At 39.5% G+C, this 23,769-nt stretch overlaps 1 protein-coding gene across 1 annotated transcript; it reads right to left on the bottom strand.

The window, feature by feature from the left end:
• Window positions 1-1,729: 1,729 nt before the first annotated feature.
• tbx5a (T-box transcription factor 5a) lies at window positions 1,730-16,688 on the bottom strand (the record flags this gene model as incomplete). Its single annotated transcript, XM_080046282.1, has 8 exons — window positions 16,523-16,688; window positions 15,473-15,567; window positions 14,081-14,200; window positions 12,929-13,076; window positions 7,295-7,447; window positions 4,367-4,458; window positions 2,794-3,026; window positions 1,730-2,322 (listed from the first exon to the last, which is right to left on the bottom strand). Exons 1-8 carry the CDS (start codon window positions 16,664-16,666, stop codon window positions 1,730-1,732), a joined length of 1,578 nt encoding a protein of 525 aa, XP_079902408.1. The 5' UTR covers window positions 16,667-16,688.
• Window positions 16,689-23,769: the final 7,081 nt, after the last annotated feature.

Raw genomic sequence — 23,769 nt, 5'->3', positions numbered from 1 at the left:
AGTCCCCCCAATGGAGAGGGTTACATTATACAATCCAACAAAATGATCCTTACATTCTTCAAATATCACAAGCTGCAAGGTTGTAGTACAGTATGTTTCTGAAGAAAGGGGCATGGGGTGAAAATGGGTAGGGGTTGATGGCTGTACACTGAGGACTCTTTTTGTAATCTGGTGTCTCGGATTCCCTCGAAATTGATTAAGTAATGGCATTGAAAATGTGTTTCATCATATAGAAATAATACAGATCATTTCAGAGTTAAACCACATTTGTTGCTTGTACTTGAAACATGATAATTGTGAAGTGATGACTCATGTTTTATTTTAATGCTTACTGCAATTGTTCCACTTATATTACCCGTTCATATGATACATTTATTCTAATGAATCTTTTTATTTTTTTATTTTCTAACAAGGGCTATAAATTTAAATTTATAGTCCACGATGTTGATTGATGGCCCACTGTCAATCATATGTCTAAAACTAATGTATTTTGTTACTCTACTTCCATACTCGCTATACTGTTGTGCTAATGTACCAAAAGCTGTAAATAAAAACTGAAATGAGGTTGGGCACCTCTGATGAAACAGTAACACAACACAAACCCTTTTGTACTTACAACAGCTGCGATCGAATTATTACAACAATTAAAGCTGCATCCATAATGTTTAGGCCACTGGGGGCAGAAGAGGGCCACAACAGGGTGACTAAGCCACAGCCCTGACATATTATCACCTTATAAAGTTGTAATGGGTTGGCAAGCCAATGAAAATACCTTTACACTGATTTTGGATTTGTGTTTCTGGCAACATGGAGACTTGAGGTCTAATATACCCAAGTAGTAATTTGATTCATTCTAAATATATAAAATCATTGATTGTGGAACTTCAGTTCTGACAGTCCATTTGGTTTTCTTATCATTGCTCACAGAGGAAGGGTGTCTTCCCGAAATGTCCATGCTTGAATAAACCCTTTAAAATTTAATTCGATTTATACTGTTGTGTTTCTCATAATGGCACCTTGCAAATGAAAATAAGTCACCCTCCTGACAGATTTAAGAGGAAGAAGATTCACCAAAGCCAAATGAAAAGCTCCCATCTCCTTTTTTTCATTTTTATTTTTCACTTATAGCAATTTGACTACAAAGTAAGTTGTTAACTACAAAACAAACTAAAGAAAACATGAACTCAGATTAATGTGACAGAAGACAAAGTTCCTTTTTTTACACAAGTTCAGGACATTACATACAAAACGCGAGAGGTGTACTTTAGTTAAAAATTATGAAAACATATTAACTTGTCTCTGAAACGTTGACATCCAACTAACACAACCGCATGAGAACACAATCAACTTGTGGGCTTCTGGCAAAGCAACTGAAGCCTTTTTGTCCTTCTGATCAGTGTCACTTTCTTTTTCACTGTGTTCACGTCCTCTGCACTTGAGGATGTCTTAGCCTGTGTTCTGGTCCAGCTCCTCTTTGTTCATGGTTGTATTATTTGCTTATAAGTGCAGATGCAGTTACAAAAAATTAAGTGAGGAGATGCGTCCTTTTCTACTGAACACCAACTGCAAATATCCACTGCTGTCAGCGAACCACCACTGATCGCATTAAGATGATCGGCAACACATCCTCTAAAAATATAAATATAAATTCATCTGAACCCTTCCTTATTTTGGTCCTTTTTTCCTTTTAATATTTGTATCTGTTGAGGGTATAAAAAAAGTTGCTCTTTTAGCTGTTCTCGTTCCACTCTGGCATGATGCTGACACTATGTACAGTGTGGTACTGGTGTGGCGATAGTGTACGTGGTATGCCGTGTGTATAGAGATACTCGTTTCCCTGTAGGCCCGCTGTTGGTGACTGAATCCCGGCCCCAGGACTGCACTGGCGGCCCAGAGTCTGGTGGCTCATGGAGCTCTGGTACATGGCAGGGTGGTGGCCGTCGCCCAGCTGCGGAGAGGCGTGGCCCCCAACCCCGCCAAGTCTGGACACCAGAGACCCTGAGGTGAAGTGAGCGGAGAAGTGCTGGTAGGGCAGCCGCTCCATTGGCTGCATGGTGGTGACGGAGCAACTCCCGTAGGGTGAGACGCTGGCCCAGGTGTTGCAGCTGATGTCCTCTAAACTAGGGACCGGCTCGGCGCTCTGTGAGGCGCTTGCATACATACAGGCCTGCCGCTGGCTGGATTCACTTCGGTAGGGCCCGCCGGCCAGGCTGAGGCTCTGGGTGTAGCCAACAGGACGGTAGTAATGGTCCTCCTCACTGGACGAACTCTCCAGATAGGCCTTCTTATAGCTGTGCTCGCCTGAGTGACCGTCCTCTTCCACTGCAGGCAGATTCACAGAGTTGAATGACAATGTTACTCAAGTGATATCGGACACCTGTGACAAAGTGATAATTCATACAATTCTGTCTTCTTTTTTAAGATTTGGCATTTATATGCTTCACTAGATACGAGGAGATACATTGCAAGCAGGGAATGGGCTAGAATCGAACTCAGGCCACTGCAATAGAGACATGGCCTTAATACTGCCTTTGAATTTAGCTTATTAACCAACACCAAAACATATCCTTTTGACTATTCTACTACTAATACAATATATATATATAACATATGTACCTCACTGATAACTGTTATAGGGGTTCTCTTCAAATTACACTAGGCTGCAAATGGATATTATAATTGACAGTTGTAAAGAATTTACCTGTTATCTTATTTATACATCAAAGTCCACAATAGTAGACAAAATCACCTCATTGATCCTTTTAGAGTTCAAATTAAAGCAGAGTCTCCTACCTTTCCTCTTGATGCAGTGGTACTCCTGGCCGTGCTCATGTGGCAGGGGGTAGGAGCCCGACTGAGGCAGCATGTCCTGTGAGGTGCTCGTAACCCCGTTCTCACACTGGGGGTACTGGGAGCTCAGGGTGCCCGGAGTGGCCATGCCCTGGACCTCCCCACTAAACGGACTCTGACTGGAGCCCACTCTCTGTCGCACTGTACTGCGAGGCACAACTGGATACTCCTTGGTACTATAGCCAGACATTGAAAAGGACAGAAAATAGTTTAAAACTGTACTCTTGATTCCCAATAAGATCTGTTCTCAAAGACAGTCAATCAAACCCATAGGACACACACAAAGAAACACTGCTCGTGAAACCCTTTTCCAGTGATCGGTCAATAGATCATTTTGCAACGTTTGGTTCTTTCATTTCAGTGACCTGTTTTTTTGCAAAGATCTTTCTCTTCAGAAATCTAACCAAGAGCAGACGTGCACAGCTCAATGGCAAGTGAGATTGATATTGTGGTTTGGACTCTCACCATGCTCCAGCTCTATACATTCGCAAGTTCTGGTCAGTGAAATGCATTTTACTTAAAATGTTGCATTACACCTTGGCACTTACGTACTTAAAGTAACTTAACTTGCGTCTGACACAATCAAGTGGGGCCATTTAGAAAAGAAAAAAAATACTTGAAAGCACTGAAATCAACCCACTGATTTCCAGGGATTTTTGTCCGCAATATAAACCGTGACATTAACCTGAAATGCTTATTCACAAAGAGCTTCAACCTGTGGCTCAAAATAAAAGCTGATGGGATGGAGGTATGACCTTTAGGGCATTGTGGAAAAGACAAAGAATATTTTTTTCTGATTAGGGATTTCTACATTCAAATACACACAACATCTGTATCAGTTGCCCAAAAGGGAGGGGTTGGCTGTGAGTTTCGAAACCAGATTTTCTCCTTTGAAAATGTGTTTTCCGTGCAGACGCATGCTCCATCCCTCATCTGGACTGAATAATAGAGAGAGAGAGGGAGAACGATGTGGTAGTGTACTGCCCTAGTTCAAGACAAATGCATGTGTACACACACACACACACACACACACACACACACACACACACACACACACACACACACACACACACACACAACACTTAAGCACATGGAACATCCTGATACAAAAGAGCTGTGTGGAAGGGAGATGTTGCAGTCGTGTTTCAGAGGTTCTGCCAGATCAGCCATAAAAGTCTTCAGCATTAAAACTGGCCGAGGATCAAGAGCTACACTTACATCACTGAAAATAACACTCACTGAAAATAACACTAGTAACTGGCTTGCTTTTGAATGATGATTGAGGGATTAAAGTGGGGCTTGTTAAGTGACAGTGTGACCAGGATGTCAGTAATCACTGCTACATGGATCTACTCATTGGACATATCTTTCCGCTTGTGTCAGAATTTCTATGTATACTGTAGAGCCCAGGATCAATGACAAAAACAAAATATCATGACTAACATAAAGATATGTTTGTATGCATGCTCCAAAATAAACAAAATGCAGATATAAAAAGCTTTCCATATAACTATACCTTTGCATTCTGGACATCCGGTGCAGTTCCATGTCATCACTTCCACGAAAGCCTTTCGCAAACGGATTGTTCTCAATCTTCAGCTGGGTGATCTAAAACAGCACAAACACTGAATTAGTCCCATGCACGTTGTTAAATAAAAAGCTATTAGTTGTGCTGCGCGGTGCAACTTCATTACAAGCTGAGTTTTTAAGTTTATTTTGGATGCTCACAAGTTGCCACAAGAGAATTAAATAATAGATCACATTTCCAGAACCCCAAGCTAAGTTAAGGGATCCTAAGCTAAACAATGCAATAAAAAAACGTCTTAATAAGACACATTTTCAATACATTCATTATTTATAGTGCTAAGTTTGACGTGGGCCTCTGGCTTAACAGATAGCTGGCCCTTGCTTGACAGGCGCAAATAATGTGATGTTATTGACTGTGTTTTGGTAAAAAATGTCTTCCTAAATATTAAACAAAAGTAAAAAAGCAGAGAGCGACCCCTTAAGGAGTAAAATCTGAAATAGGTTAGAAACAATCCAGGGATATCGGTCTCATAAGCAGTTGTTTCTGGCAGGTAATTAGTTTGCAGCTCTTGTCTGCTTCCAGCTTTCTGACAGGACAAGAGGTTTTCACTTGGCAGACACTTTCACCAAACCTTGTAAATCCCTTGTGTGACACTTTGCTACAGCTTCTGGTTAATATATGCAGCCTGGCAGTGAATTTATATATTGTTTCATCTTTTTAAATGTATTTAAAAAAAGAAAAAGAAAAAGTTCAGAGTACTGTTGAACTCCTATTACCCTCTGCAAGGCGTTCCAGGAAGAAATACAGCTAGACAAATAATGATCCATTCCAAAGTGAAAGCTTTTGAGTTCAGCTTGCAGAAAAAGAAAATAGTATATTTTGCAAAAAAACAAACATGGGAGTTCTCCTTGAGACAGTCATGCAGTTGGATGATGAAAGCAGAAAATATAATAATCGTAAGAAATAAATTGCAAGTAGACTTCAAACAATCGAGCAAAAATGTATCCATAACTTCAAAGACAGCATGGTTTTATTACACCATATCCACACTATGCTGATGAAAAATAACTGAGGCCATAATATATAGACATATGTCCAGATGGTTTAGGCTATTTTATCCTAAAGACGTGAAGTGTCTATAACAAGATTTAGAAAAACATACTATTTCAAAAAACAGGGTTTGGAACTTTTTATAATTGCAACTTTGACAGGAGAGACTTGAAACGGGATACTTTGAGCATTTTCATTAGCGGATAGTCTGAACAGGTGAATTGGACACGTGCCTGCGGCGCATATTGCTTTGGCAGATGTTAGACTGTTTGATTAGACAGTTGTGGTAAAGCGCCTGGAAATCAGAAATGCTTGTTTTTCTGCAGGTCTGCGAAGAAAGACCCAATAATTAGCCCCGGGTTACGATCTCAACCCCCAATAAGATGCTTGAAAATAATGAATGGTTTCTACAGAATGTCGGTCATTTGTGTTTCCTGTTCCCAGAGGCGCGGAGACGTCGGATTGGCTGCGGGGACATTATGAGCTTTCGCCCCTTTCGCCCATATTCCCCAAACTAAAAACATATATAGGCCTGCATGGTTAAATGATGTTAAACAGACGCTGTTTACTCTTATCCAAGATTTTCCCCTGTGGATATTTTCGCAGAGTAAATGTTGAGCTTTAGGCCTATTTCTGCCTGAGTCTATCCCAAAATCTTAACAGTGAGGCTGCCTGGTCTATAGAAAAATAATCCGATTAATTTCAATTTAATTTACTGTAATGAGAGAAACTTTTTCAGCTTTTACAAACTCAAGTGTGCAGTAACAGCGAAATACATTTGATTATTAATGTTTGTGCACCGTCAACTGATTGCAGAAACTGAACGCTGAACTGAACGTTTTTGTAAAGGTTGTGCATATGTCACTAAGAAGCAAAAAAGTATTTTAATAGGCTAAATAAGTATAGCTCAAAATATTTTAATATTTATCTACAAGTAATCAAGGTAATTTATCTATCAGTGTGTCCTTCTGCTACTGTGACATAATAATAAAAAGTAAAACATTTTAACAAAATAATTGGCACAACCTTATTTAAAGTGTTCATAAAAAGTTAATGTAACGAACAATTGTAATTACATTATTATTATTATTATTATTATTATTATTATTATTATTATTATTATTATTATTATTATTATTATTATTATTATTATTATTATTATTATTATTATTTTGCGTTGTTTTTTAATATAAATCTTAGTTTTTATAAAATGTAGCCGACTGAGGGAATTTACGCACGGTGGTTTATCGGCTTTATCTGCAGCTCGTCTCTCTCTACAAAGCGAAGTGAGTCTGTTACTCGGAGGAAGTCTCTTGAGGTCAGACGTCGTCTAGTCGCGTATCTGAAGTTTCTCCCTCGTCTGTCAGTGACTCCATGTGATATCAGAGATTTCCAGCTGACAGTGACAAGGCTTTACTTAAACCTCCTCCTCCTTTCATTTTCTCTCTATCAATCAGCAGCCACAGATCTGCCGTAGCTCAGCGAAGAAAAAATAAATAAATAAATAAAATAAATTCCAATAAAACTTTTATAGGTATGATATATGTATTAAATAGCCTAATAAATGATTGATTTAGTCTTACTTTAGTTTTAGAGGGGGATTCGATATTAATATAATGGCCTACCGAATGTTGTGAAATATGCAGCTCTGTTTGCATTCCTGCAACGTATGCACTTTGTGTGCGTTCAAGTTTAAAACACTGTTAAAATAAAATCTCCTCATTAAATTCGCTGTGCAATTTAAAGTCGCCTATAGCCTACAATGTCACAGACTGAAAAAAATTATATATATATATATATATATATATATATATATATATAAAAACATAAAATTAAATTCCAAAAGTAGTTCCATGCAGGACTTACCTTGTGGTTCTGGTAGGACGTGACCGCAATGAAGGCCGTCTCGGGGAAGACATGAGTGCAGAAGGCAGTGTTTTTGGAACCAAAGCCGTTATTTTCATCCGCTTTCACGATATGGATCCGCGGTTGATACTTGTGCATCGAATTTAGGATGATCTGGAATAAAGAAAAAATATCTAGCATTATACCTTAGTTCGTCGTTGTGTCACCAGAAAAGTCTATAAAACACCCCTACAAGTTAAAATTGCAGAAGGGACGGAATTAGGTGCAGCTTTAGAAACACATTTTTTTTAGAAAGCACCTCATTCTGTCTCTTTTTTATTTTATTTATCAGAGCTGCTTGTGAGTGAAATCATTCAAAAAAGTGAAGCCAACGTTGATTTGAAAAACTTTGTTGTAGTTCGGAGTAGAATGCAATGCAAAAAGACAAATTACGGTTTTCTCCCTTAAATCCTTTTCCGGCAGCATAAAACTTTTTTGTTGGTTCAGCTTTTAGATTAAGGTAATTAACTTCATAAATGTCACCGAAACCCAGAAGATCAAATAAAGTTCAACTTTTTTAGTGAAAAAAAAACTTGTTTGACCAAAGGTAAAACATTTATTGCACTACAAAACATCTAATGAACATTTTATTGCTTTAATAAATATGTCAAATAAAATAAGGCCACGTGCACACTCTTCTCTCATTTCAAGCCAAAACTGAAGCAAAACTTGACTCGAACTTGAACACCAGACTAATTTCCGTATCTATGCAGAGGGCTCATTCACTACATTACAGTTACCATGGTCCATTGTCCCAATAGGAAGGTATAGGCTGACATAAGCTATTGTCCTCTCTCGGCCCCCTCTAACCTGATTAAGCTAGTTTGTCCTAAGTGATGACTACTACTACCAGTGGCTACTAGGCTTGGCGACATTAAGACGCGGTCCACACAGCTTAACTTGAGCCTTGAACTTCTCTTTTGAGGCCCTCTCATCCGTGGGGTCTTAAGTCTAATTGTTTTGACGGACCGAGGAGTCGTGCTCTTCAGCCTCAAACAAAAACTTCATTTTCATCAGATTCTCTTACATTTCCTCAAGTGCCCTAAACTCTCTTGCTCCTTTTATACCCACCTACCCCCATCTTCCTGTCCCATATAGGCACTCCTCCTATCTGTTATCTTGGAGCTTGTTTTTGTACCTGCCTTTCATTGCCAGCATGAGAGGTGACCTCCAGTACCTGTGGGGGTAATCCTAAAATCCTAAAACCCTGAGGCCTTTCTGAGGGCAGAGTGAACCATGGAGGCTTACATGGCCGTACAATAGTCATCCATTATCGATTTCCAAACAAAACCTGATCTCATTTCATGGTGCAATAGTTTTTTTGTAATGGGAAAAAAAAACTTGGTATAAGTGTGATTCGGGTGCCTAGATGCAAGATGCAAGATGATTTAATGGAATTTACTGACCCTGTGCAAAGAATATCAGTGTCAAAGTGTCTTTGGATAGATACAGTCTGTTGAAGAGTGGATGATTTGCAGATGGACACTCAGCTTTTGTAGCAAAAGGGTTTTGGGGGCTGCATACATGGATCTGAGCTGAAAACCGAGCCTCAGGCTGAGACAAATGAAATCTTGCTGCTGCTGCTGCTGCTTTGCAACTCTGTGTTGGACTGTATTGGTTCTTGTGCAGTGAAGTCGGGTCACTGTCAAAAATATTCTTATACCGCATGATATGTCCTAAATATAGATAGGCCTAACCATTCCGTTGGGATTTGATAAATCAGCCTTTTAAAGTTCCATGAAAACGCTTTGTAAAACTGTAAGCGCAAGGGAAAAAGTAGGTTAAAGACGAAATGTTCCCATGCAGGCTCTCATTAAGGGCTTACTTGAAGTCTGCAGAGATACTCACACAACAACAAGCCCATCAATGCAAACATGTCATGCACTACACACACTGACTGCATGGCTTTAGAAGCTAAAAATGTCTGCCACTGAGACACATTAGAAGTTGCATGGAAATATGTAAACGCACATTTCACCCCGGAAAAATAGCATGGTCCACTGACTGTGGGATCCTAACGTCCAGTATGTGTGATAGTGGGGGTGTGGGGGGTTGTGGATGTAGCTGTAGTAGACCACCCACTGGGGCCCAAAGCACACGCCTCGTCTCCTTGGCCAAGCCTGCCCTGCCTGGGTCCCTGTATCTCTCTGTACCCCCAACCCCCCCAAGCCTCTAGATGATAGTATTTAATGATAGTGAGGGATCACTTTGGGTCTTGAGCCGCTGCCCTCTGCTTTCAAGTTCCACCACATCAGAGAGTTTCCCCGAGCCTCGGGATTAGCAGGCTTTGTACACCATCATCTATTGCTCATCGCACACTGCCATTCAAATATAAACAGTGCGATCCTCACACTCCACCCACCCGGCCCAAACATGTGTGGGAAGACGAGTGCAGGAGCAAATCAGGAGGGGGTGGAGGGGGGAGGGAGGAGAATAACACTGACAAAATATTCCAGGAGTTGAGGGGGAGATGAAAGCAAAAAGACTGCAGCTATGGTATGAAACCTGAGACAAAAACAAAAGGACTTTTTTTAGGAATTCAAAAATAGGAACATTGATTTTGTTGTGAAAATCTATAACAATAAGCCCAAGCATTTAATAAGCCCTATTTTAATGTTGCAGATGGTCACATGTATAGCCAATATGACATTTTGTTATGCTGTTGGATTGTTAAACTGACAATGCATTATATGGTGATAATGATGTTGATGACATGTTTTCTTAAATCTTAACCAATTGAAAGCGACTGCTTACTTTACCGATGCTGTCCAATAAATAAAGTGGATTAAAAAAGTAAATTTATATTTGAGAAGTAATAGAGTAAAAAGTATAAAGTGGCACAGATTGGCTCAAAATTGTAATTAAGTACTGCAGTTGAGTAAATTAGTTTTTTTTCCATTACAAAGATAATTAAGGAAAAAAAATCACCGTGAAACCATATTTAAAAACACATAGCTAGCAAATGCAATGGTCGATGAAATAAACAGAACAAATTTACCTTTACCTTTAGACTACAACATGATCAATAACATGCTGAAATTACAAACTATGTATGTGCCTTTAACATGTAACCCATATTGTGTTGTGTGCAGAGATGCATCCAAGAGATGATGCCCATATAAAACCCTTCATTCTGACTTTATTTACATTATATCAATGTAAATAGAGTTGCGACAAACAACCGCACAAAACTACAATTAAAATTCTAAACTACAACTATTTCTCTTTCAAAACTTTTAAACCAGGCTGCTATTTTCTTTTACTTTTCTTACCAAAAATATTTGTTATTTTGCATTTCAACCTGTTGAATTTGAAAAAAAATAGTCAAATGCAAATTTGAAAAAAGTAAAAAAAAAAACAAGCAAGAAAGCTACCCTAAGGCCCCTATAAGCACCCCTAGTTGCCCAGCTCTGCCCCGTCCGCTGACGTGTGTCTTATTACCAGACATTCTTGTAGAAAAATTACTTAAAGAAAAAAAATGACCCCCCCCCCCCCCACACACACACACACACACAATCTTAAATTGGTCAAATCTACATCAGCTATATGCTCTGGTCTCATGTCTCACTGCTAATTATAAATCATCTATAAGTTATTTCAACCAGCTGGACCAACAAGCTGATGGAATATATGTTTCTGGCCAGCCACCAGCATTTCATTTATGAATCCCAGGATGCTGTCTCCCCAGTACAGTACAGAGGGAGCCAAGAACCACTGCAACCAATCAAAAAATGTGCTTCAACCAAAACTTTTACAACACTGCTCACATTCCGACAGAGCTCCGGTTTCAATTCACCAGCTGGGCTTTGGCAAGGCAATAGTCACTTATAGGTGCCATGTGCAAAGACAGTGGCTTGTGTGTTTGGAAATACACGCGCCTTTTTTGCTTGGGTGAATTTGAATGGCTAAAAAAAAGAAGAAGTCTAATCTTATATTCCCTATAGCAAACTGAGAACCTGCAGCCATGTAAATACTTGGATAATTGGAATACATTAACAAATCACTATAACTACATAACAAGACAACATGTTTAAGTGTTGCTCCAAAATAACAGATTCATGGAAAACAACCTAAATTAAACATTTCTCTCATCCAACTACAGATTTGAACCTCATTAGGTGTAACTTCTCTGATCAAAACTAGCGTGATACTTTTAATAATCTCAATTTGTGATGTTTTTCCTCATCTCCTCTATTAAAGTGGTAAAGCTGCTCCTTTAGCCAACATAGGAAAGGGTTTTCTTTTAATGGCTCGGCCTATTATTAAGGATGCTAATTTTGTGACTATTCCGTTTCTAAAAACAAGACTAATTCTAATTCAGCCCTAATGTGCCCATCAAGTTGACATTTAATGAAAACCTGCCGCCAACAGGCCCATTTATCGATGAAGTAAGTGATGTTTTCTGTTCTGGGTAAAATAGGAATAACAAAAGCCTTGGGTCTGATAATGATTGTAGAATAATGAGGAGTTGAAGTTAGGAAATGGGTACCATACATTCCCACACTGGTGGTTGTGGTGAGGGAGACGGCGGGCGGGGGTGCAACTGCCCCTTTGTTTTGCTCAGAATTGTCCAACTGCTCCTCTCCACCCATAGGATAACTTCCCTGAGGTTGACAACTTTAAAGACGCAGTTTATTTACGAAATTAATAAAGACCGTCAGTCCATAGTTTATAGAAGTAAATAAATTATGTTTTCCGAACAGTAAAAAGAAAACATTTTAAAATATTTTCATTGAATTTTGGAAGTCGACTAAATACATTTTGTTTTTGACTTAGCAACATCAGCAACTATATTTTAAAGAAACCTCCAATATATAAACTATAGAATAAATGTGTACCTCTCTTTGGCCATGTGTATTGCAAAGACATGCATGCAGGAAGTTATTTGCTTTTTATTTGAAAAAATATGAGGATTGAAAGATACACATTGGAAACAGCAAAACAGTAAAGCAAGTAAGTAGCACAAATATTGGACTATATGGTTATTATTGCTTAATAGCAAATAATACACTTTGCATACATTAAAAAAAAATCTCCAGTTAAAAAGTGGAACTTTATAGTAAAACCAAAACCAAGCAAGTTTTTGGGGCCTGGTGATGGGTGATGGGTGCCTGATCTGCTTATTTTTTTTAAGTAAATTACTTTTTTTAACAATCAAGTATGAGCAGAACAGTTGTACCCTTTTAATTTTTGTTTGTTTGTTGCAATGTGTAAATAAATGTTAGTTTCTTAAAAAACACGTAAAACACTTCAAATTAACTGAACATTTTTTTTTAAAGTAGGCAAAATGTAAATAATAACAATATAGTTATTGTGTCATTCCTCAGATCGAGTTTGAGTCTCCTCGACTCTAATGTTGTCCGTTCTATCTTGGCAATAGGTCTTAAAGTTACCGAGGTAATGAATCGTGGGAACCAGCAATTGTGTTGTTAAAATGTGGCTAATTTGTGTGTTGGTAAAAAATTCTTTCACCGAGAGAGAAATAAATGCCCTGGACTATGACCAATGCAGCGCCAGGTTATCACAGCATTCACTTACACACACATACACGCATGTGGTTGAATAGTATATAGATGATAGGCTATAGGCACCTACGTGTCCGAACGGGTCCAGGTGGTTGTTTGTCAGTTTCAGCTTCTGGAAGGAGACGAGCTGCCTCATCCAGTGCGCCCCCGTGGCTGGAGAGTCAGGGTGAACGTAGAGCCTGCCGGGCATGGCGGGCTCTGCCTTCCCGGTCACAGACCTGAATTACAGCAACACAATCACACTGTCACACTTTGCACGGACGACCATACGCCAGCTAACAACTACGCAGGCACTAATGCAGGTGGACCTGTCCTTGGCGCAAAATTGTAGTTAGACAATCTACGAAGACATTACGCAAAGGGCAATATATATTAAAGGCAACTTATTTGAAAGAAAAAGTCCAAATTGAATCAGGAACAATGAAACGATAATTTTTATGTCACTGTTGCATATTTTTAAATGTGCTTAATAAAATAAAATATACCCGCCTGCCTTTAACGGGTAGGCCCCGAGGATGTTACATTTGTTGTAATAGGCTACTTTGAATTAAGGCCTTGTCGAGTTAGATCGTGCCATCGTGTATTGCAAAAAAATAATAATTAAATAATACTTTGGGGAAAGTTGGTTTTGGATTGTGTCAGAGGTCAGATTAGAGCTGGTAGACATTGTTTTCCAACATCGTTAGATCAAGAGGGGAATTAGTTCCAGGACATGCTTTGGACAGGTCATTATCGGCAGTATTGGCATGTGATTATCCTCTTTAAGTATCCCCTCATTGAAAGGCACTGACCCAAACGAGGCATTCCTGACCAAGGTTAGAAAGATCGACATGGCTCTGTAAACAAATAGCCATGTTCAGGCCCTTTACTGTGACAAGGCGTCAACGTTCATTCAACACCGAAAATTCATCTTTGGCAGAAACGTTTTCTCCCTGCCGATTACATTTCTTGGCAAGCATCAGACAATACACAGTTCATAATTCTCGGGGAATGAATAGGCTACGGTCACTTCCTCTCGTCAATCAGGACAATAATTTAAAATGTCCTGTTTGAGTGAACTCCATAGAAAGTAGCTGCGATTACCCGAAAACAATAGCCATCATCATTATTGTAAAGTGCGTAAAATAAAGACAAGTTTGTTTCTGTGAGAAAAGGCCCCGAAAAGGGTGTGTGTGTGTGTGTGTGTGTGTGTGTGTGTGTGTGTGTGTTATATTTTACATACCATTTATTATCGGCAAATTTGTACCGATGGTCGTCCGCAGGAACAACATCCATCAGGAGAATATATTTAGTTTTGGGGTTCAATCCCGTTACCTTCACTTTAAAACTGGGGAACATTCGCCTGTGGAAAAAGGCAAAACACGGGGTTTATAGCGCTACTATACGGCTATTTCTGTCAAACTGTGGAGAAAATACAAACAAAAATAGATTGGGCTGTCTTTTGATGGTTTTCAGCTATGGAGAAGAAATGACTAAAACTCACATCCAGTTTAAGCCATTTTCAAAACGTTTAGCGGTTAGGCTCCAAGTGCAAGCACGCATCACAAACTTTTACACAACCGTGAATGGGAACAAATGTGTGTTGTCAGAATAAAACTCAGGAGGTTTTTTATTTTTTTTAAGATTCCAATTTGCAAACTCAACCAAACTACAATGCACAAAGGCAGCTCACGCAGTGGTTCTGAAATGTCAAGTACAACTTTTTGTGAAGACTATTTTCATGGCAGTGTGCCTGTGGGAGAGTTTGTTACCGGATCCGTTTAGTAGGTAATATGGATTTTTGGTTAGCTGTCATACTGTAGAAAAAAACACAATTTATAACACTATTCAATCTCGATGGGCAAATGGAAGAGCTGGGGACTGGGGATGGGGGAGGGGCGTTGCTGTGCAATATCACTTCAGGCCAAAAGCAGGAGTGAAATGACTGACGGGAATATAATAGAGAATGTATGCAGCTGTGAGAAAACAACTGCCTCTTAACCTGCACGTGAGAGCACAATGAAATGTGGCTGTGTTCAGCTGTGAATAATTTAATCATTTATGATATCATGAGACTATAAGGCAGACACCGGCGGCATGCATGCATGTATGCAGGTTTACTCTGAGTCTATTTTGACTGGATGCAGCGGGGCAACTGACAGCGAGACACATGTACACTGCCATGCAACACATGTTGCTGCACGCAGTTAGTGTCTGCGTACAAGCAGATACAGGGAGGGAATATTGCAAACGGCAGAACATAAATTTGTTTACTTGAATTTAAAAGGAAAGTAAGAGTAACACAGAGCCATACTATTTTGCACCGGATGACAGTTTTTGCTCGATGGTATTGCATTTCCCCACAGGGCCACCCAGACCAAATATGCACTCGTGGTGTTGCAGAGCGTTAAAGCGTCCACCAGATGCTCTCTGTTTTCTCTGTGGTTCCTCACAGTGTATATTTCCAAATCCCCACGCAAGAAAAATTCCAGCCTGGCCTTTAGTCTACATTTTAATCCTAGGCCTAGATAAAAAAAAATCTCCAAGGAGCATGAGGTGACGTCAATAACCAAATCATTGTTTCCCAGTAGTTTCCAGTCATACTAATTATACATTAATAGATTTAGTCTCTTACCTTCCGGCTTTGGTGATGATCATCTCCGTCCCCACCTCGTGAAACTTCGACCAGAGTTCCCTCTCGTGCAGGTAGACCTTTATTCCCTCCATTCCCTTCAAAATAAAGCATGTAAATAATAGGCATACAGTGATGGCAGGATTGCTGTACAAAGGCCTACTTTAAATATCACGCAGAGGTGTCCAGCCTCTTCTAAATCAAACGTGGGATTGAGGCCTTATACATTGCTGAGGTACCGACGATGAAATTATTAATGCTAGTGGTTTAAAGTCAAGTATGAATTAAACTATTCAAGAAGCATTGAAAAAGTTATTCTATTTATTTTAAGTAATAATAGTGTATTGAGTGACATTGTTAGCCTACTCTTTGTTTTAGGCTTAGCTGGATTTAATAAAATAGTCCTGTTGGGCTTTCGTTACCAACATTTAAACAACCGGCCAGGATTAATTTTTGACGACTAGCATATTCTCCTGCTAAAATGTATCAGTATTGTCTAAAATTGACTAAAATCGATGAAATATAATATGATATAATAAAATGTTGTCAAAATACAATCGAAAATAGCTTCGAAACATTTCTGATGTTGTTAAACTTTCAACATAATTGTGTGAAGTCAGTTCCTTTAAGAGACATAGTGTGACGAAGAACACAGACTTAAAAGTTACGAAGGAAAACATATAAAACATCAAAAAACACTAATATTTCATGATTTAAATAGGCTACTCTATTGGCAGACATTTTAGCATCTTTAAGATTTAGTAATGTATATTTCAACAAAATAAACAACAATGCTTTTTATTCTCAGAAATATGTTTGACCATTAATTATATTGTGGTTATTATTTTATTTATTTTTCACAAGTCCGTGGACGTGGCCTCGGGGTCGCAGCCTGAAGCGGTGAGAACGAGGCCTACACACACACACACACACACACACACACACACACACACACACACACACACACACACACACACACACACACACACACACACACACACACACACACACACACACACACACACACACACACACACAGTGACTTGTACTGACCTGCTGAATGTAAGTTGTCTGTGATGATGGGGATTTGCTTGAAGTCCCGTTCTGTTTCTCTGATTTATTATCGGTCGGTAATTCTCTTGAATCCGAGCCACCGGGAGAGTTTTGAGGGCCAAACGTCTCCTCTTGGTCCGCCATGACCGGAGCTCCGAAAACTACTGTCCCCACTGTAAGACCCAAACACAGATGTCAGTGTGCATGGAACTGGAGCTCATTATTAACATCGTTAATCTTTTATTTAAATGAATGTGTGTATGCACATCCATATAGCCTACATAGCTTGTATATTTTGTCACGTGCATGTGACCACAAACTTGCTACTTTTTTGGAAGCTATCTAGGCTAATAACTACAGCCCATCGATCATCAGCATGAATAGCCTCAAAAGGAAAGCATAACATTTCCATATTTAGAACTGAAGGCTTTCATAGTAACATGATACATTGAAATAGTTGGTAGCTTCTGTCAAAATGCTTCTCATATACATAATATATTGAGGCTATTTAGAAAAAGACAGTTTGATTATAATTTGAATAAGAGGGAACTGCATACTGTCTCTAGGCTATTCCTAACATTCAAAGTGCGATGAAGTGCTTATTTTCGGATAACAAGGGTGCACATCGAAGCAGCCATTCGCTTTCTTGGGAAAAACTATTTCCTAGCCTACGTTTCCCCGAAAAACACATCAGCCTCCCTCGATCATTGTCATATCGTGACGTGCTGATGGCGAGAACACAATTAAGCCTCCTAAATAACAAATCCTCTACACACAGATGGATCACTTCTGCATACAGAGCAGTGAATCCTGCAACAGGGTAGCCCTATATGTCCCTTTGCAAACCGTTATGAATTGCAACAGTGAATAGACGTAGCCGGATCGGAAGAAGGAGCAGCTTACCTAAAAAAACAAAATCACGAGTTGGACAACGGCCGTGGCACCGCAGAGAAACACCGCCTTCAGTCTTTCAAAACGTTTCAATGCCCCCGGTCTCGAGTCAGATAATCCAGACGGTTTGCTCGATGGAGCTGCACACAATCTCCATGAACCCTTCCTCTCTTCTTCTCCCCTTCCTCGCTCTTCACAGTAGGTCCAGATTTCGAAGACCGACCGTGGTGGAGAGCCTCGCGCGCCGAAAAGCTACAAGGCACTACCCGGTGCCTTATTGCGCATTTTACAGCCACGGGGAAGCTTTTTGTAAAACCGACCCTTACGATAGCGCCCTAGTGGTAAGCTGTAGCCGAGTCCCAGAGGAGCGTGTCCGTCACCTCCTTCTTCCCTCCTCTTTCTCCCTAGTCTCTTGCCTTGTCAATTCTACGTCTCTCTCTCTCTCTCTCTCTCTCTCTCTCTCTCTCTCTCTCTCTCTCCAACCCCTTAATCCACTGCGCGCATCAGTGACCAACCGTGCGAAGCGGAAGCACAGTCCGCGACGTAGGCTACATCAGGGGGGGTTATAGGGTGGGGGGGTGATAGGGGAGCAAGTCTGTGCTGGAATAGCTTTGGTTTAGTTTATACACTAAATAATCATTCTTTCCAGCCCCACCACCACCACCAGCAGCTCAGCTTCTCTCCTAAACCTCAATCTCAGTCGGGTATAGTGCAGTTGACATTTGCTGCTTCATGGCTCATTACGCGCAGCCCTCTCCTCTGGAATAGCCTCCAGACACGTAGAGATCAAGTTTACCAAGCATCATCTAAATGTGATAGGTGCATCACTATCGTAGATCAACATGTTGCTTTATCGGCTTTTTGCCTGTATTACTGCCTGGACAATTAATAACAATTAACGCATCGTTTGCTCAAGCAGCAGTTTCTGAACATTGTACTACTCCATCACTTTCCTCTGCAGAATTAGGTATAGAAAAGCTTCCATGAGTGAGCCGAAAAAGACTTAAAAAGACCGTAATTGGATATACGCGTGTCCCCACAGCAAAAAACAAAAAACCTGGGTGAGTCAGTGTGGGCTATCTTTAGGCCTGTGGCTTCACGCAGGTTTAGTGTGCACACCACGGACCGTTTCACAGGACACCGGACTTCAGATTCGGACATTTAAAGAGCACCACAAACCGACCGATTAATTTAGATTAGATCAAACTGTATGCAACCATGCCTGAAATGATAGTGCCTGGTTAGACACGCCACCACGCGCGCATTTAGATTATACCTTTATAGTGACGGTGCAAAGAGTAGCCTATACTAAAGCACGCACTGCGAAAAGAAAAAAATAAATCCCACTTTTTCGATTTTGCTCATAACACGTTGAGAGGAATTGGAAATCTGCCTCGACATTGTGGTCGTTTGACATTTTAACATTACAAATGTATTTCTTATCAGTTTATTTGTGAGTTTGGTAGATGGAGCTGAACAGATATGTCGAATTGCTCCTGAAATCAGCAAAACATTGGAATCAATATATTTTATAGAAATATGGTATGACAACACCAGTTTCTATAAAGTTTGGCTTTTTTTGTTGTTGCAATGTGCGCACTAATATATCTCATTTGCATCACAGGCTATTATCTCACTTTACGCAGGCGCCCACAGAGGCAATTTCCTCTTCATTCAGTGCGGTAAAGGAGACAGTGTGAGTTGGATGTTTGTCCACGAACGAATATGTCAATATCGCCACTTATCGGGTACTAGATATGACGGGTTACTTCACAGTATGTAAGACGCAGAGTGTGGTTATGATAGATCAGCAGCATGTGGTGTTGAAAGCAGGGGGCGAAAGTATAGCTGTTGGATTTTACTCTAAATGTATACATTAAGCACTCAGTATTTTCAGGATACCGAGGGCACCCCTAAATATGTTATAGTTTATGTCCTACGACATTTTTACTAAAGTTTGGAAATCTACAATTTCACACAAACAAATGTGCAGTATTCCTAAAATGTGGATATCCTGGAAATTTCTTATGAAGCAAGACTTTTGGCAACAGTTGAACCTTTAAAAAATGGTTTGGAAAAAAAATAAAAATAAGCTCTGAAATCGGTTGAAGTAAAATGTTTAAACCTTTAGATTATTTATAACGAGTGTGTAAGGTAAAGGAAACACGTTCCCCCTCTCTTTTACGCACGCACACCCACGCAGCTGTAGACAGAGCCCTGAAGGACTTCCAAATGGCTCTCTTCTCCATTACTACATCAACACAAATAACTTAAGCTTTCTCAGAACTTGGACATGCCTAAAGAGCACTTCTTTATTGAACCAATCTTGTTTTGCAGTGTGTAAATACCCCAAGAGCCCATGCACCTATTCGTTTGTATGTGTCTTATATTACAGCGTTGTTATGATAATATGCTATAAACCGCATTGTTCAATAAAATGATATCACGAGAAGATAATATATTATGTATACAAAGTTTTTCAAAAGGGGCATACGGTGTGTGTCAAGAACAATTGAATGCCTGAATGAGATATAAGGCTCAAGTCTTGCGAACTGAACTCATCAGAAGGCCTACAACACTGGAAGGTGTAAAGGTCATCCTAGAAGCTGAAACTTCCTCTAAAGAAGCGTATAACTTTGAGTGAGATTCATCCAAATTGATTTCCACGGACTAGATTGAAAATGAACATGTAAAGCCCAGCAGTTATACATTTCTACTATAGGCCTACATCCTGCAGGCACCATTTAGGCCCAAAGTTTCCTTCGCTCCGTTATTTTCCATAATTGGCATGACAACTCTTTTAGTAGAGAGGAAGTGTTCGTCTGGCGTTTTAGGTCGAAGAAAATCCTACCACACGAAAAAAATTAAATAAATTACAAATAGGAAACATAATAAATAAATAAATAAATAAAATAAGTATATCCGGCTTTTATAAAAGAAAGTGAAAACACTTCAATAGTAAAACTGATTCAAGGCCTAATGAGCCAATAAAAAAGGAAGAAAAACAAGGGCAACAAAACAATGGCTCAGCCACACAGAATGCATTGTTTTCATTATTTTAAACAGTTAAAGATGACCCTCACAAACAGATGACGTCGACAGAGTGGTGCAGCACGAGAGCTTCTCCCAGATAATTAACTTCAAACAAGTGCGCATTAACGGTGAGCGATACAAATGGAATCTGGTGGGGGAAAAATAAAACAAATCTGGACGAAAGAAAGCCATTTAAGCAAAAATAAGTAATAACTAAATACATGCTGTGAGTTTGGCCACTGAAATCAAACAACGGGGCATATAAATACATTAACGCAGTCATACCAAATAGATAGGTCAATTTATGAAAAGGTATTTGTTAAAAAATATCCTCAGAGGTGGTAGTGGTGGTGGCCATACAAGTACATTGAAATTCAATTGTGTTCATTTTAGGTGTTGCAATAATGATAATGATTACAAACGTGAAATAACTTTATTTGTAGGCCAACATGTCATAGCCAACATCCTCTAGTGATAAATAAGAAAATAAAAAATAAAAATAACAATCCACGTCTGATTACGCGGTGTAAAGCATATCGGCATTGGGTTACAATTCAGCTGATGCAGCTTTTCTGCGCCAGTAATGGACGGCTGCTGATCCAGGACATGGTAACTTTCTTACAAAACAAGTAACATTTAACATGTACTGTCAATTCATTCAAATAAGTTGTGCAAGCAAGAGTTGAAAAAAAAGTCCAACGATTAGAGTTAAAAATTAAACAGCTTTTTTTTGATATCACAATCGTCGTTTATCTGCGCATCAGTGTGCAGGCAACCCGTGAGGAATGAATTTAATTGAAAAAGGGGCCAATTTTATAGTATTTGCAATAATTAACATATCACCTTTGCCTACAGGTGCTAAGTTTATAAAATAGGATCATATCATTTAAAGATGATGTGATGAAAGAAATGTATAGACTTAAATAAGTGAGCTCTATCCTGAAATACTTTAAATACAATAACAATGTGAAATAAAACTGCGTATGAAATTAAAGGAAAAACAAAACAATTACTTCACAAAGCTGCAATAACCTGTTACTCCAAATATCACAAAATGTTTCCTATTTGCAGCCTCATCTGACAATTTTGAACTTTACACTGTGGCATGATTTATAAAACTGACATTATTGAGAGAAAAAAAGGAACATGCTGCAGAATTGACTGTATATGATTCAACTACACAAAAAAAGTGAAATTGAAGATGTATACATTGTTTCAAATCACATAGTCTGCATGACAGAGCAGCAGAGTTGTTTCGAATGGTCTATTTCACCAACATTCCAGCAAGATCAAAATATTATGTAAAAAGAACTTGTTGGAAAGCAAAATGATGTATGTAATGAAGGATGGGATAAACCTGCAACTGTGGATGACTTATTTGAAAAAAAAGAACCAAATCCTTAGAATATAATGAGCCTGTCAAAGAAGCTGTTCATGTGCACTGTAAAGTTAAACCTGTCCTCGCTTTAAAACAAATAAATACATCTCAACATTGCTTTCTAATTTTCCAATTAATATTTACCCTTAAACATAAAAGTAAAATATAGCTTGGAAGACACACCAATGCATCAAACACATCAAATCAGTGAGCAACAGTGTACTGACCAGTGGCATGTAAGCAGTCTCACCGCTGCTCTTGATAAAAACTGTAAATCTGCAGGCATTTTAAACAAAAACACTTGATCTAAATAGTGCCAATTGACACAACTTAAAAATTTAAATCACAACCAGTGACCAAGCAAAAACTCTGGCATAAAAAGTTCCTCTTAAAAAAATCTACAGAAAAGTTCCTCTCATCCAGTTGCAAATGACAAAGTGCCAACCATTTGTTAAATGTTGGGTTTTTGCAAGGTGAAAAAAGTTGTATCAAAACTGATTGCAGGATTACAATTAACAACCATAGGAGCAGTGTTCTTGTGAAATCTTTGCAACAACAACAACAAAAGTGTGTGCCAGCAAGTGCAACTTGCAACACACACACCCACACAAACCCACCTAGAGAGGTTAAATACTTACTCCCTACCTCCTGGCTGTCCAGTACTATGGAGTGTGTGGTCTGAAGGCTTAAAGTTTGGTGAGGCTTCAGCAGACAGGCAGGTGAAAGCGCTGGTGTGGCTAACCACCAGTCCAGCCAGGGCTCCTGGATCAGGGAAGCCTTCCCAGAAGCTGTGCACCAAAGAGCAGCTGTGAGGTTTGTGGCTGAAATAACCATCCACACTTCGGCTCTCAGGAGCACAGCCATAGAAGAGAAGAAAGAGGGAGAGGTGGCATACAAAAAGAGCATTTCTGCTATCTAGATATTTTACAGGTGGTAAGAACATCATTTGGTAGAATAAGTAGTTTTGTTTTTTTGATTTCAAAAGATGCAGCCATGTATTAATTCCTGCTTGCACTGTGTTTTCATTTGCGCTAATGGGTCGACAAAAGCATGGGGTGGATTTCATGATCAGTTTCTAGAACATAAACAAAAGAATAGTATGACTCACTCTTGTGGGGTTTTAGAGTCGTGTTGCTTATGGATACTCAGCACTCCACTGTTTGTATATTCAGCAAGCATTCCACTGTCAAATGAGACAAATGTTCAGAGATGATAGAAGCTAAATTCTGCTCTACAGACTGCACCTTTAAAAAGGCCAACCCCTTGATCTCTTAACTACTTCCAAAAACTGCCAGCAGCATAAAACAAACTAAACATTTTGCAAATGGGTTTCTGTTGGAAGTTATGGCAGGTCTTTATGGGAACTGACAGCCTTACATGGATAAACCTTTTTAAAGAGTGGAATCACAAAACTCACAGATATTTTGAAAACCAAGCTAGTAGAAACAACACAGGTTTAGTTTATTGTAATGAGTGAAAAGTGATGTATAGTGATTGATGCCTCATTTTGGGAGCAATGAACACTCCCACTAAGCCACCGCTATCCTCCTCCGTCTTTCAGTTTCTCTATATAAAAAGATGAAAAGTTGTAAACTCCCTGCTAATCCAGTAGTATGGTTTCACCATGGGTCCTGTGGTCTGCCCCCTTCACCCGTGACCTCGTGAGTGAGTTTACCCTTGCTCTACTAGAAAAGGCAACGATAAGGTATCTGGGCCTCTGTTGCCGTGCAGGCCTATGGAGGTATATAATACACACACACACACACACACACACACACACACACACACACACACACACACACACACACACACACACACACACACACACACACACACACACACACACACACACACACACACACACACACACACACACACACACACACACACACACACACACACACACACACACACACACACACACACACACACACACACACACACA

Source organism: Ammodytes marinus (genome assembly GCF_949987685.1).
Source record: "Ammodytes marinus genome assembly, chromosome: 18".
Taxonomy (NCBI): Eukaryota; Metazoa; Chordata; class Actinopteri; order Uranoscopiformes; family Ammodytidae; genus Ammodytes; species Ammodytes marinus.
This window is presented reverse-complemented; position numbering and strand designations above follow the sequence as displayed.